Source organism: Ovis canadensis, chromosome 9 (assembly GCF_042477335.2).
Source record: "Ovis canadensis isolate MfBH-ARS-UI-01 breed Bighorn chromosome 9, ARS-UI_OviCan_v2, whole genome shotgun sequence".
NCBI lineage: Eukaryota > Metazoa > Chordata > Mammalia > Artiodactyla > Bovidae > Ovis > Ovis canadensis.
Genome location: NC_091253.1, coordinates 62,906,587 through 62,922,972, shown reverse-complemented (window position 1 = coordinate 62,922,972; position 16,386 = coordinate 62,906,587). Strand labels below are relative to the sequence as shown.

Below are 16,386 nucleotides of genomic sequence, written 5' to 3'. Positions count from 1 at the left end.
CCTCCTTAATTATCTAGGAATTAGGAAATGGATATGTCCACTTGACAATTACAGATAACTTTTTGTCTACTGCTTTTTGTCAACTTCAGGACAAAGATCATTGCTACCCTTCTAGTTAAAGTGGGTTCTTTTTATATAGAAATGTGTTTTAAGACTAAAAGCCTGAGGAATCTACGTAGGCAGGTACTAGTGAATGATACCTGCTATGAGGGGCTTTTCTCTGTTGAAGGCATTTACTTGCATCACCTGGATGCTGTAGCATTGGAATTACTTGGATTATAAATATCTACATGCATAATATTAGAGTGGCCAAGATAGTAACTTTTAGGTGACTATATAAACTCTCCTTTATCCCCCTGTGTTATTTTCTTTTGGCCCTAGAATATTGAAACAATGACAAATTTGAAATACCAACAAGTAGATATACATAAAACTGCTTAAACTAGGAGGTTTAAAACAGTTATAGCTGAATCAAGTGATAAGAAACTTTCTCTTTCCTTGAAGTCTTGATCTTTATGCTACAAAGATGACCCTTTCAGGTTTATTTCATGCTATTTTTATACATTCCATTAGAATATCTTATAATATTATAGGGTATTAGTGATACAAATATATACATGGGAAAATTGTAATGGAAATATTTCAAAATAGGGTGTGATTCTCATGCCCATCCAATGAGCTCTTCATTTTCTATTTCAGGAAAGAAAACCCAATTGAATTTAAATTTTAATTTAGTAATTTTAACCAAAATGCCCTATTTGAAATTTCTATACAGTTATCTTTCCCCTTCATCTCAAATGTTCATTTCCTTGTTAGCAGCCAAACACACACAAACACATATAGAAAAAGAGAGAAAGAAGAAAAATTATCAATAAGATTTTTGTATATAGTATAATGCCTTCATACTCATTTTCAAACGTGTTAACATTCTACTTTAATAACTCTTTGTAAAGCTACCAGTTCTTTTCCTCTGTTTCTACAAACATACCTACACCCCTTTATTGCTTTATTCTAGATTATGAGAATGCTTTCCTTCTCTACACAGAATACATCAATTGACAAGATACATATATATATAATGATATCTCTGTATTTACACAGATGGCAATAGATGTACAAATGTACTTTCTCTGTATAAGAACGCTAATATTAATTTCCTTAAATATTGTACATTGTTAATACATATTTTTCTATGAAATTAAGAGATTATGAAATATCTCAATTAGCTATTTAGTTTGATTTTACATTCTTAGGTAAATGAAGTTATCTTAGAATTTTAATAGATACATGTGTTAGTTGATATTTTAAAATATTTACACTTTATAAAAATCATTGACAATACTTACCAATATGTTGTTAACTATGTAAAATTGTTTAAACAAAATGATTATATATTTTAACAACTACATAATTTCATACATGACAATGTAATAATCACTTTAATGGCTACATTTTCAGTTTAATGATCTGGCAAAATGTGTGTGTGTGAGTGTGTGTGTATTTGTGTGCTTAGTTTGGATAAATTTATACTCTTAGAAAGGGGAGTATTCCATAGGATGCAATATTATATTTTAAGTTAATTTTTGGTATAAAATATTCTTTGTGACTAGGTTATACTAGTAAGAATATTTATGGAAAAGTATTTATTTGAAATAAATGGACTAAATATAGCACTTATAATAGCTACTAAAAATAATTCAGTGAAATGACATGCATGACTTTTGCCATCATCTTGGTAAACTATACAGGTGGTCACTATAGATTTTAAATGTTTATCTTTAGTATGATTTATAAATATTATAGATCCAGAACCATGTTTTCCTACATGGGTTTTAATAGACAGAAATAAAAATAGTTTTCCTTTATATTTTGGAAATTTAATCAAAACTACTTAAAAATTAACTTCTTTTGAAAGTTACTGTGGAGAATCATTGAGAATTTTGTTTTAACATAATTTGAAAACAATATTCACTTACATTAAAGCATTATAGTTAATTTAGAAAGATATTTTTTTGAAAAATCTCAGCATCTTTATTTACTTGAAATGTTTGTCTATTTTGTTGCTATTTGTTTAAAAACATGTCAGTATGTGCACATTGTTTGTGCTTATGTTTGTGTCATTGAGAATGTTCTTGTGTTTAAGTGAATACATAAAATATATAATTTTATTTAATATTAGAATATCATGATATACAGACTAGCATGAAACTCATAATTTAGTTTGTAGAAATACATTTAATGTATAAATACATATTCATCAGAGAATATTTTAAACTAAAGAAAGACTAATGATGTTTGTTCATTTGGAACTGAAATTTATATTTGTATATTGCATGTAATACAGGATGCCTACATACTTATGTATAATTATACCTGAATACCCTCAAATTTAGATTATTGACTTCTTTAAATTGTAAAACACTGTCACACACAAATATTACAATTATCCCGCCACACTTGTATTTATGCAGCCTGAATATGCAGTTATGGCATCTTTCTTTTTCTTGGGGTATGATTTTCCCCTGATACTGGAATTGTTCTTTGTTGAATCTTTGTGATGAAAAAGAAAAGCTGTTATATGAGTGTCAGTTTGCAATAAATGTGTGAGAAGACGTACAGTCAGGATAGACTGACCATCTTTTAGTGTGTCTTCTCTACCTGGGGTTCAGAGCTCTAGTTCCCTACCAGCGATATTTAAAGAGAAAAGAAATGAAAGCAAAGGTCATACAAAAATCACCTTTAACATTTTACAGTGAAAATGGGAAAATTTAGAAATATTTACCATAATTTTTTATACAATTTTAATTTCTTTTCTATATTAATTTTCAAAATATTATTATTATTACAACTAACTCATTTAAAATTGTCATTCTGTTCAACTCTTTACTTACATAAAAGATATTCAGCCCTTTAAAAATCTCTAAAACTGAAATTATTGTTTTCTCTACCATTTGTATTCTCCAAAGCTTCCTGCCACTCAGCTGAAGTAAAGCTTTAGGATGCATTTGGTAACAGTAAAGCTAAAGTATGCATTTGATAACAAATAGACTGTTTTGATCAGCCTGTTCTATTCTTACCTTGAACTTCAATTTACAAAGCAGTGTGCAAATAGATTTAATGACAACTTTTCAGAACACACCCCACGATGTTAGTGATGTTTTCAAGTAAAAAATTTAGTATACTATGATACAAAGATCCCTTTTTTGATAGCTAAAACTTTTATATGTAAACCTTTACTTATGTATTACACAAGCACTAAAGAATTTTAATGCATTGCAGTTCATTTTGCAATATTTGCACAAACATTCAGAGTAGTATTATGTTGCTTAGTTATTTCATTATATTATATTTCACATTTAGATTTTCATTTGAATTTTCCCGTTTTCAACATTTGGATATCATCTCATTAGCTATCATAAACCAGTAGTTTAAGGAGGGGTAATTCTGAAATGTAAACACCCCTTCTAGAATTTTACAGCATTGCCATGGCAGCGTTACTTTCCCCCAAACATTTCCCTGTTATGATTATAAGAAAAGATCAGATGCTGTGGCAATTTTGTTCATATGTGATCTTTCTTTCGAATTATTTTCAAAGTCAACCGTCCTTAGACCTTATTTTCATCTCCACAAAGCATTAAGTTTTGCTTCTTTGTAAAATATTTCTTCATAACATATCTTAGTTTAATTCACTTTTAGCAAAAGAAACACCCAAGCACAATCTGGAGACCTCTTTCCAATATAATTTAGCTGGACCTTTTCTTAGTAAGGTTTTTCTGGTTTTCATTTTCACTTCATATTCTCAAATAAAAGATCCTTTGTTGTCTACCATTTGATTGGACTTAATGAAAAACACTCCATTTTAACTTAACAGTATTTCCTTTTGAATTTATTATATTTAAGAACACTGTCAAAAATCAAACATTTAATCTCAGGTTTTTATATTTCAAAATATATTACTATCACATGGCTTGGTGAGGTGATATAAAACATATACTGAAAAGATTTCAAAAAGAAAAGCAAAAGTGAAAAAAAAAAAGAAAACCCCGTCTTCATTTTAATATGAAACTAAATACTATGGCTAATGTGGAGACTGGGTACAGCAGCTGACTGTAAAGTCGAACATGTGACAGGGTGCCAACAGCGGAATTGTGCAGTATTGACTAAATGAGGTTCACTGATTTGTATTGAGGCTAATATCTTCTTTAAACAATTCCGTGTAAATTGTGCGTATAAAGTCATTGGAAGCTATTTCTCAGGACAGCCTCGCTGGCTAGCTACCTGCTGGAGTGAGGAAGATAATCAATAGGAAGAAATAGAGCCGAGCATGAGCCTGGGAAGCTTCAGAGCAGTTAATGCTGATAAAAGTAGATGATGTCAATATTTGGGAATAGCACAACTCCAGGATAATAGACAAAAGAGAAGTGCATATGTTGTAGGGTGTTCAAACAGGGGCAAAATTAAAAGCCTAAGAGGCAGATGATGCCCAGGGCTGCAAAAGACATTATTTATTACAGGTATTGCTAAATTTCTCTTGAAATCCAAACAGAGGGAGACATTCTATGAAAAAGATACCTAACTTTTCTTAGAAGCTAAAATACCCATTTCCATTTCAATGGTCAGGAGGTTTCTGCTCCTGATTAGTCTTGGATAAAGTGTCCTCCAAACATTTGGCAGATATATATTTTTACATATGTAATACTACATGTCTCAGGAATAAATAGTATTTTTTGGATTCTCTAAGTTGCTCCCACGATATAGCAAATAAAATAACTTATAAAAGATAAAATGAAAATAGGCTGTCAATCAAAGGGTGATACCAAAGAAATAAATGAACCTAATAGCTTTTGCATACATTTCTGATTATAGCACTTTCTTTTTTAAAGGTAGTAGGCTTATTGGAAGTGAGGTAATGGTATATTTTTACTAATTTAATACTGAAAATCAGTTTTCCTCTTGCTGTCAGGTGATGAAATTTTGTTCTTCTGTGCTGATCTTTCTGCTGATGTATTATGACATAGTCTGTCAACATGAACAGATATGTGAAAGGAGATTGGGTGACTGAGACATACAACCTGCATAGAACTCTTCTTGAATTTTAAGCGTGTTATCATGTTTGGATACAACAAGTAAGATTGTGTTTGCTTTAAGATGCTGTATTTTTTATATAATTTAAGCCCAAGCAAAACAGGTGGACTGTGTGACAAGGCTTTCAACATCAGAGTGAGCTCAACCCAAAACACATATTTCAGAATACCTTTTAAAAATCCCTTTCACATAATAAGTTGATTCCTTTCAGAAAAACAAAAGACCATTTGCAAAATATAACTTTCTCGACAAAGAGGAGAAATCCGTTCATGCACATGTGATTATCAAACATAGCTATTTTCTCCTAAATTAGACAATTCCACAACTGTTCCATGCTTTTATTGTCACAGATGTTTTTATTGTTTGGTGTTAGATATATATCAAGTACATGATTCTGAAGTTAGGTGAAATAGCTAACCTTTGATAGTTTTCATTTAACATCAAAAAACTAGGCATGCTACTAGAAAAGTAAATGTATTTATCTGGGATCTAATATTTTAAACATTATTTTTACCCCAACATACAGAAATAAATAAATTTTACCCCTGTAATTCATTTTATGCTTTTATTTAAGGAATAACTATTTATTTTGAAAATAATTTTTATTTTTATTTTGCTAAATCATACATTGGAGTTAATGTTTCAATGAAAATTATTTTATACTCCAAATATATAATCTTTGTAAGCTTTCCCACAAATACAGTTTGCTTTAAAAAATTGCTAGCATGTTGTCATACATCCTCTCTTTTCATCTTAAATACAGAGAAATAAAAGACCTTTGGTCATTCTTGAATTCTAAAGAAGGCTTCGTTTCAAATAAAGTATGAATTTTGATTTAGACACACAGAAAAAAAATCTTTTAAGATCTATACTTCAACTAATTTGTTAATCTTGTGCCACTTTTAGCATTTGTCACACATATAGACCAGGAAATTGGCTCCATCTCATTCTAGCTCTGTATTGAATTAAAAACCTCCACTGCAAAGAAGAGCATGATGTGGGGAAAGAATAAATTTAGTTCTTTCTTTAGTAATGCACATATATTTCCATACATTTCACATCCTAAGGGAGACTATGAATGCATTCAATAAATATAAAACTATAAACTGTAATTCCAGAAAGGGAAAGGTTTAAACATTTTTTTCTGACTTTAATATACCATTTTAAGTTTGAAAACTGAAAATTAAATCATTTCATTTTTTTTATTTTACTTTTTTTTTTAGTAGACACCTTCAGTATTAGAAATAAATCTAAAATAATGGATCTTAGTTATCCCTTCCTGTTGGTTAATATTAGCAGTTTTAGATCAAAGCAAATAAAATATCAGCAGTGACAAACTGAGAAAAATGTTTTATACCAATTGAGTCTATGTTTGCGTTCAGTCCACCAAAGTCCACCCTAGCTAATTTTGTAGACATTGTATGCAAACCATTTATGTACAGACATTAAAAAGGAGTGTCCTTTCCTATTTCGTGTTGCTAGGCTGACCGAAAAAGGTAATTTTCCGTAGAGTATGATAATAATGGATAGACCTGAAGCACGATGGGTGCATTTCTAGGAAGACTTTGTTAAAAATGAAACATGCACCACAGGTGAGGGAGATTACTGACTCTGATATAGACTCGCCGAAGGTATAGTTCACTCTGTCAAGTATTTGAATCTGTGACTGTGGTCTGAGGAGACAGTGCAGTGTGGCAGATTTATGATGGTCTCACGGAAACAGAGCTAGCAAAGATTATGGCATACTTGTTTAGAAAAACGGTGAACTGAAGCTTCCTGATTTATACTGACATATATCTCGATGAAACCAAGGTTTGCAAATTGCCTTGAGAAGTCATCTTTTTTTAAGTGCTTAATAGGTTCCTAAATGTACATATCTATTTTAAAGCATCATCAAGAATGCTGATACAGTATTTGTAAGAATTTTCTCTTAGATCTTGAGGTTAAAAAATATTTTTATTTATCTATTTCTATTTCTTAAATACCTTCAAAGTTGATATCCAGTAAAAATCATGTCAGTTAAAGAAACACACTCCAGAATAGTTAAAAACTAAAAAGGCCAGTATTAGGAAGAATTCTGAAAAATTTCACAGTATGCCTGCATATTAGTTAAGAGATTCAAAATCTTTAAGTTTTTGTTTTTTCACATTTACATTTTTATTCAAGGATAAAGAAATAGCCTGAAAAGAGAGGGTTTGAATCTGTCCACTTAAAATCCATAACTCCCTGGCTCCTTCCTGTTTTAAGTGTTTAATCAACATGGTCTTCATTTGAAGAATGTGGCTGTTTCTCTATCATTTTGTGAGGCCAGTGAAGGTACTCCCTGACTAAATTCAGGACTGAAATTGTGAGTTTATATGCTCATCGATTTTTTTTTCGTATGGGAAGTCTTATCTGTGTGTGATTAGAACTGACAGAATGCATGACACAAACTTGTAATCATTCTGCTATGCATTTACAATTCCTGAGAATGTTATTCCTTCCTTGCCACCCCTTTTTATTTTTATAATAGTCCACAGTGTTACTATTTATATGTAGGAGAAACACAAATTCTTTTCTCAGATCCCATGATACCAATTTAGATGCTCCTACTTAATCTGAGAAATTAATATTTGGGAAAAAACAAAGGGTTATGCGATTAAATAACACAGCTTTGAAATCTTTGAAATCACAGCCCCTTTAAAATCCTCATTCTATTGGTGCCATTATCCTTGTATTTTACAGCTTTAGGAGTTTGGATGCTTAATGCTGGTATTGTGTGAAGTGGGTGTTCCTGGAAGTCACACTTATGAATTATTGTGTGCCCCAACTGCTTCCAGGCATAAAATTTCTCTAACAGACAGCAGCTGACAGACTGGGAGAATCTGGCTCCAAGTGTCAGATAACGTCTAACTGTAATGTAAGTTTTGAACATATCTTTTGGGTCTCCTTTCTTGAGGATTTAGTAAAAGTGAATGGAATATAGAGGAAGCCTAGCCTCTTTAGCACAGCTCAGCATCTCAGGATACCAATTTTTTTTACGGTAAAAAAAAAACCCCACATAACATGAGATGTACCCTCTTATCAAATTTTTTAAGTGTCCAGTATTCAACTATAGGCACAATATTTTACAGCCAATTTCTAGATTTTTTTAATCTGACATAACTGAAACTTTTTACCCAACTCCTCATGTCCATGTTCCCGAAGCTTCTGCAACCATTTTATTCTGTTCTTATTAATTGGACTATGTCGATCTCTCACCTAAGTGGAATCATGTGATATTTGTCTTTCTGTGACCACCTTACTTCACCTTGCATGATGCCCACAAAAGGCATCAGGATACCCTTTTGGGTTTAGACTTATTCTCTCTTTCTTTGGAGGATCACAGAGAACCGGCTCAGCTGGAATGTTCCACCTGAACTAGAACAGCACACTTGCTAGGAGACAGTGGTGGTTGAAGGCTCAGAACAGAAAGACTGAGGAATTCTTATAGCAAACATAGGTACGGTGAGACTCGTAGCCATCATTTTCGTCATTGCTGACAGTTGGGAAGCTAAGTGAATGTTAATTGAGTGTGCATTGTATGGTAAGGGCTTCACTTACATTGTCACTTTCATCCATTCAAGTCCTCACTGAGGTAGACATAGTTATTATCCCCACTTCATAGATGAAAGAAATTGAAGCAGAGGGGTGAAGTCACTTGGCCAAGTTGATAGAGCACAGGAGTACTAGAGATGAGATTCACTGTCCCCCTAGAACCCTGTTGTGCTGCTTCTCTAGAAGTCCCTTAGTAAAACCTGGTCTTTTTTTGTTTAAATCAAACTAAGTAAGAATATAGTCTGTATCAATGGAGGAGAAACAGCCCTTCCTTCTTTTCTTTCTTCTCGCTAAGAAATAAGGAAAAAGCATCCTTTGCCAAAGTCTGCTGGCTTTGTCTGACTATTTCGTTCTGAAGCAGGGTAAACACATCAGAGTTAGATATACATCCCAGGATATAGATAGCAGTCTGTTCAATGTGGCAGCTTTAATCTCTGAGGCTTCTCCAGTGATACGGTGTCCAAATCCCAGCCGTGCTCAGTGGTCTGAATTTACTGATGGGTTTGTAAAAGATGTACAAATTTAGTAAAATCCAAGTATTCCATGTAAAAGGATCTGGTTTGAATTACATGTTTCTGCGACATTATCAAGAGTTATGGATGGTGCTCTGCTTTCCACAACTGTATTCTCTGATTGTGGTTGCTGCATTTACATACTATTATATAAGATCAAGTATAAATCTATGGTTCAGCGGGAGAATTTATTAGTTTTTACTCCTTAGATAGACAGGATTTCATACTTAACTTTCTATGTTGTCATCAGTGATTGCTTTTATTAGTTCTGCTGCATTCGGTTTTGTTTAAAAAGACATTTGCTAAAAATTACTTGTTTTCTTTACTCATAAGAGTTGCAGGTGATGTGAAAATTGGTGATACCTATTACAGGTGTATACTCTGCTGAAACAATATGAATAGTTTACTTCCTTAAAAATTACAGTGTTTTATGTATAGAGAATGCTTTGCCAATAGTAGGTGCTCAGTAAGTATTAAACAAGAAAATGCATATTTGCTTTGATCAAAATTTGATTTAAAAGGACTGATCTCAACATTGGTTACTCAGTCAGATTTGTTAAAGATTATTTTGTTTTTCCCCCCTTAGGCTGCCATGAAGATGGGGATCTAAGCAAACATAGTGTTCTAGCACCTCTAATGATGGAAACAGACATGTCAGAGGTATACAATTATTCTTCAGCAAACAATAGAACAAAGTACATTAGAGTGGAAACATTGGAGTCAGTGAAAAGAGAGAACTCTAGTTCTAGTTCATATGGTGTTGTGATCTTAGACCAGTTATTAATCTCTTCAGACCAAGTTTGCCTTTTCTATAAAGTGGGTATTATAATAACAGGGAGGGATCCCTTAAGAAATGGCTTTTAAATATTCTGTGGAATAGCACAGAGTCTGCCCTTGTGTAAATACTCAGTAAACTTTATGTGTCGCTATTAATTTGTAGGATGTTTTGATGGCTTTAAGTACATATAGGTTTTCTATTTGAAAAGTTCTATTTTTAGTGTGTTGTACTAAGGAGTGCTCTTTCACTCCTATACTAAGGAGGAAAATCTTTAAAAACAGAGATGTAATTCAGAATATTATGATTCTGTAAACTTGTTGACTTCAAAACATGAAACTTGAATAATTTGGTTTTATATGTGGTAGAAATAACCTATGAACAATATTTTAAATTAACTAAATGTTTCTTTCATAGTTGGCATCAGGTTCAGATTTTTGAACTGGAATGTGGTTACAATGGTGAATGAGAGATTGTATATTTAAAAATCTCGTCACTCTATGGTATGTTTAATGACCAAAATTATGATGTAAGACCATTCAGTTAAATATTAATTCCATGAGACTAATTTAAGAGCAAAAAGTTAGAATGTGATGTATATTGTGGGCTACCAAGAATGTCATGTTTTTTCCAATGTTCTGAAGCTGTATATCTGTCACTATTGTGTATGTATACATGTATGTGGGTGCCTATGTGTTCATGGACTGAGAAAAACAAAATGTTTAAAAATCCTTGTTTTATTTCATCTTTCATTGCCTTGTTTGTAGGAAAAGAAATAGCGTTTTCTTCTCTCACCCTTAAGTGAAGAATCTATTTTCCTGAAGGGAAATTACATGCATGCATAAATGGGCAGACAAGGCTTATGTAACACAGTCATGTAAACTGTGAAGGTGTTATAAATAGCAAAATTTCTTCAGCAGAAGTAGTGATATTTATGATAAGTTTCCCACATTCCTTCATTTTTAAGTTTTCTGCTTTTTTTCAAAGTCTTCTAGGCAGTGCCATACATAATTTTTTTTTTTTGAGAAAAAGTGGTAAAGCTCTATCCTTTTATCACTGACAGGAATAACAAATATCCCATCTCTCCCTTGTCCTTTGACTTGGGTGACTTGTGCCCTCGTGTGTGACCAAAAGGCGCCCTTTCTGTTGACAGTTACAGACAAAGTGGAGATGCTTTGTCGGACTGTATGCACAGTCCAAATAAACCAGGATGTTCAGGACGATTTGGGCAGCAAAAGTGTAGCTTCATGAAGTGCAGTGTAGCCATCTTGCTGGACACTCAGACAAAACAGACCAAAGGACAGAGATGGAGCTATTCCTAAATGTTCAACCATATTTCATTCATAGAGGAAATGAATTAGATGACTTAGGATTTTTCTAACTGCTAGAAACAAAAACATTTCTTGTATTAGATTGCTGGAATTAAGTCAAATTTTCATTGTCTAGAAGCTGTATTTGGTAAATTTTCTCTTTCCAAGAAGATATTAGGTATTATTTTCCATTCTGTGCTGTGCTGTGCTTAGTCACTCAGTCGTGTCTGACTCTGCGACCCCATGGACCTGCCAGGCACCTCTGTCCATGGAGCTTCTCCAGTCAAGTATACTGGAGTGGATTGCCATGGCCTCCCCCAGGGGATCTTCGCAACCCAGGGATTGAACCCAGGTCTCTCGGAATGTAGGAGGATTTTTTACCGTCTGAGCCACCAAAGAAGTCCAAATTTTCCATTCTAATTTGGTATTAACGTTAAAAGCTTGTCTGAATGCCATCTGTTATCACAGGTATCATCAGATGGAAATCTCGTTCTTGAGCTTAACTCTTACGTTCTGTAAGCCAGGACAAGTGGGAACCAAATAGTAATACATCTATAAGGCTGACTTCCTCACCCCAAATGGTTGCTCTGTAAATGTAACCTCATGATAGAATGAAGGGAGTATATTTTCCAAATCTTTTGCAAATCATTTATTCTTAACCAAAAAGCACAAGATTAAGAGAATCTGCCTGCAATGCAGGAGATGCTAGAGATGTGGGTTCGATCCCTGGATCAGGAAGATCCCTTGGAGCAGGAAATGGCAACCCACTCCAGTATTCTTGCCTGGAGAATCCCATGGACAGAGGAGCCTGGTGGCCTACAGTCCATAAGGTCTCAAAGAGTCAGACATGACTGAGAGACTGACCATGTACACAAACCGAAGAGCCCAGGATTAAAGAATGCCTAAATGCCAACAAGAGAAAGGAAACAACTAATGGAAGAAAAAGAGATAAAGAATGTGAGCAAAGCTTTGTTACTCTATTTAGTCTTTTCATTAGCAATTTACTCAATCATATAACTAATGTATCTTGGGTGCTCACAATGTGTTTGAAGAAGAGGCACTATAGAACTAGAGATACAGAGCATAAACAAGACTGGAATTTCTACCTATTAAATAGGAGTGAGATGAACATTTACTTCTGGAACAATGTAATGTAGCAGGCAAAGTTTCTTAGCAGGGCTAAACTCAGCATTGCAAGTAGATAAATAGACATTTATTTCCATCCTATTGTAGAAATGTTATTAATTTTATGGCTAGATGTATTCTAACTCTTCATATTATTAAAGTTTTAGATGGATTCTGAACTTTTGCTGTTATAGACAGCATTATTGTTTTGAAACCTGAAGATTGCCTCAGTGTCCTATAATAAAGATATAAGGAAATAAGACGTGCCTTGGAGGTACATAGCATGGAAGTATTAGGGCTTACCTGCTAGCTCAGTTGGTAAAGAATCTGCCTGCAACGCAGGAGACCCTGGTTTGATTCCTGGGTTGGGAAGATCCCCTGGAGAAGAGATCGGCTACCCACTCCAGTATTCTTAGGCTTCCCTTGTGGCTCAGCTGGTAAAGAATCTGCCTGCAATACAGGAGACCTGGATTCGATACCTGGTTTGGAAAGATCCCCTGGAGAAGAGAAAGGCTACTCACTCCAGTATCCCAGGCTGGAGAATTTTCAGAGTAGGACTCGACTAAGTGACTTTCAGTTTGGGCTTCCCTGGTACCTCAGATGGTAAAGCATGTTCCTGCAATGAGGGAGAGCTAGGTTCAGTCCCTGGGTTGGGAAGATCCCCTGGAGAAGGAAATGGCAAACTCACTCCACTTACACTTTTTCATGGAAGTATTTGGACTTCCCTGGTGGCTCAGACGGTAAAGCGTCTGTCTACAATGCAGGAGAACTGGGTTCGATCCCTGGGTCAGGAAGATCCGCTGGAGAAGGAAATGACAATCCACTCCAGTGCTATTGCCTGGAAAATCCCATGGACAGAGGAGCCTGATAGGTTACAGTCCATGGGGTCGCAAAGAGTCGGACACGACTGAGCGACTTCACTTCACTATAATAGAGGATTATGCAATACTAAAATGATTCTTGCCAACAGTCTTTAATAATTCTAGAGTGAAAAAGCAAAGCAAAAACTGACTTACATGTACACATAGATATATTAAGAGCTCAACTTTGTATCTGTATGAAACCATCAAGGAAATTTTATGAAAAAGTTTTTATGGTTAATTTTTTATGTGGGGTTATAGGTAATTACTAATGCTTTTTGTTTTTATTCTTTGCTTTTTTAAAGTTTTTCTCTAAAAACTATGTATTTTTTTAGAATCGGAGAACACCCGTATGCTTAAAGTTTCAAGTGATCTGATTTTCAATCAAAAGTAAAATAAAGTTTTGAAAGATATATCTGTTTTTTTCTGGTTGATTTTTATCAGCTTAAAAAGGCACCAAGAATATGAATAATACTAACATTAAGCCAAATAAACTTTTAAAAAATCCCCTGCTTTAATAAGTAAAAATATCTCACCACTATTTTAGTTTGAATTTCTTTGGTTAGAATATATCGTGATTATTTTTCTTTAATTTTTAATTTCTAAAAGGTATTTGCTTTTGTCTGAATTACATACAATATCCTTTGTCTATATTTCTTATTTTTTCCCTTTATAAGAATGTTTTATATTATATTAACACTTGCTATAAATATTCCCTGTTCTCTGCATTTAAAAAAAATTTAAATTGTTACTCTTCAGCAGTTTTAAATGGTCAAATTTGTTAATATAGTCCATTGTGACTTTATTTATAATATCACATTAAAAAATTTTGGCCCTCCAGAGTTTTATAAATATTAAATTATGTTTGGTAGTTTTGTAATTGCCTGACTAATTTCCTGTAGTTTTTAACTGAACATTTTAAGTTAGCATTTATAGAATATTGTTTGTTGTATTGGCCTACATTTTTTTCCTGAATGGTAATAAATGATCCCAACACCCTTATTTACATATTTACTGACACTTCCTATAATTACATATGTATATATTTATATTCACACAATATAAATATATATAATATGTATATGAACATGTATGTTAATATTACTTAATTTTTTTAGATTGTCTATTGTATAGAAGTTTGTACATCTATCTCAAATGGAATTGTATTTTAATTAGCCTTGATTTAATCTTTTTAACATTTAAAAAAATATTTCAAACCTTGCTTTAATCTTGATGAATTCTAATAGTTTATATGTTTGTATATACTTACTCCCTTTTTCATATATTTTAAAATATTCTTGCCTTTTTTCTAGATTAATCTTGCTATCAATTTCTGTCACGTTCTAAGAAAAAGATCTATTTGAGGTTATTTAGGATTGAGAATTCTATTAAACATACAAATTAATTTAGAAAATTAAATAAATAATTATGAACAATAGTTTATCTGAACTCAGTTGAATTTTCTGACTCCTGACATGAGAGACTAATAATTCCTACAGAAGCGTGAATGGAAGCACAATCTTCAAACTTCTGTTCAGTTCAGTTCAGTCGCTCAGTCATGTCCGACTCTTTGCGACCCCATGAATCGCAGCACGCCAGGCCTCCCTGTCCATCACCAACTCCCGGAGTTCACTCAGACTCGCTTCCATCAAATCCGTGATGCCATCCAGCCATCTCATCCTCTGTCGTCCCCTTCTCCTCCTGCCCCTTATCTTTGCCTTTTTCCTTAAAAGTTTCTGGGAAGCAATTGTCCTCTACAAACGAACAAAATTTATCTTCTTTGTGTTGTTAATGGTTACCTATGAATGTTCCACAACTCATGGGAGTACTTCCTGAAAACATTAAAATACTTAACCAATTAAAGATTACTTAGATTAACAAACATCTTGAGGAGAAAGCATTAAACATAAAAGTCCTCATCTCATGAACAATTATGACATAGATTTTCTAACACCTGAAGTTTCAAAATAAGGGTTTTTATAAAAAAGGAACAGTAATGCTGGATCGCAGGTCAATTGTGGAAAAAACAAGCCTAATTTGAATCATAAGTTTAGAAGTTTGACTATCAGAGGAAACCAGAGTGCCTGTAGAGAGAGGTCTGGGAAGGGTTGTTAGCACATATCATTTTTCTGTTGCAATTTTGTAGGAACACAAGTGTTTGTAGGATAGGTGCTTATATTTGAGCCATGATATTAGTTCATGCCTGATTTCCAGGGTTTTTTTAAATTCCAGTTAAGATTTCTGCTATTCGCTGGCCTATATCTTAGATCCAACCCACCTTTTGAGACCATCTTATCAGATCCATATTAGCATCTTTCCCCTTATCTTTCATTATGCCATCCATATACTTTGCACCAAGTTCTATATATTATATGAAGAAAGTGAAAGTGTTAGTCACTCAGTCATGTCCGACTCTTTTGACCCCATGGAGTGTAGCCCACCAGGCTCCTCTGTCCATGGACTTCTCCAGGCAAGAATACTGGAGTGGGTTGCCATTCCCTTCTCCAGGGGTCTTCCCGACTCAGAGATGGAATCCAGGTCTCCTGCCTTGCAGACAGATTCTTCATCACCTGAGTCATTTTAATTACTCCCCCAAACAAATCTAAAGAGTACGTATTATTCTGGATTGTCACCTAATTTTTACTAGCACTATTTTTTCCCCCATATCCCTAAGAACTTGCAGTTTTGTTGTGCATAGACCACTTCCTAGATGATCCCTACAGCGCCATGAAACTCTAGAATCTGCATTCTCTTATTTGAATTCCACCTGCTGGCATTGCCAACAGACAGATTCACTGAACTGTGACTGAACTGGCTGTTCTCTCCATGGTCAACACCTAGATCTCAGTTAGTTGTCTCTTAACCACCACCAACACTCCCCCCCCCACCCCATCTGTTAATAGTCTGCCATCTTATCTTGTGTTGTCTGTCTATCCATTTGCCATCCTTTTTTATTTAATGTGTTGTCAAGGAGAGGCAGAAGAATTCTAATTTTAATGCTTTCAAAGACCCATAAGGAGGCAGTCCTTAGATTCAGGGTTGATAGTAATAGTGAAAAATTTGACCCTTTACTAATGCTCAGTAGTTATTCTTGGCCAAAATGACTATTAGTCAGACATACACAGGTTGTTTCTATATGCCTA

At 33.8% G+C, this 16,386-nt stretch overlaps 1 protein-coding gene across 1 annotated transcript in view; it reads left to right on the top strand.

The window, feature by feature from the left end:
- Positions 1-16,386, top strand: part of LOC138445864 (uncharacterized) — a 57,055-nt gene that overhangs the window by 30,054 nt on the left and 10,615 nt on the right. Inside the window, exon 5 of the mRNA XM_069600345.1 lies at positions 9,760-9,833. Within this exon, the coding sequence (XP_069456446.1) occupies positions 9,760-9,783 (24 nt within the window). The 3' untranslated portion in view covers positions 9,784-9,833. The remainder of the gene's footprint in view (positions 1-9,759; positions 9,834-16,386) is intronic.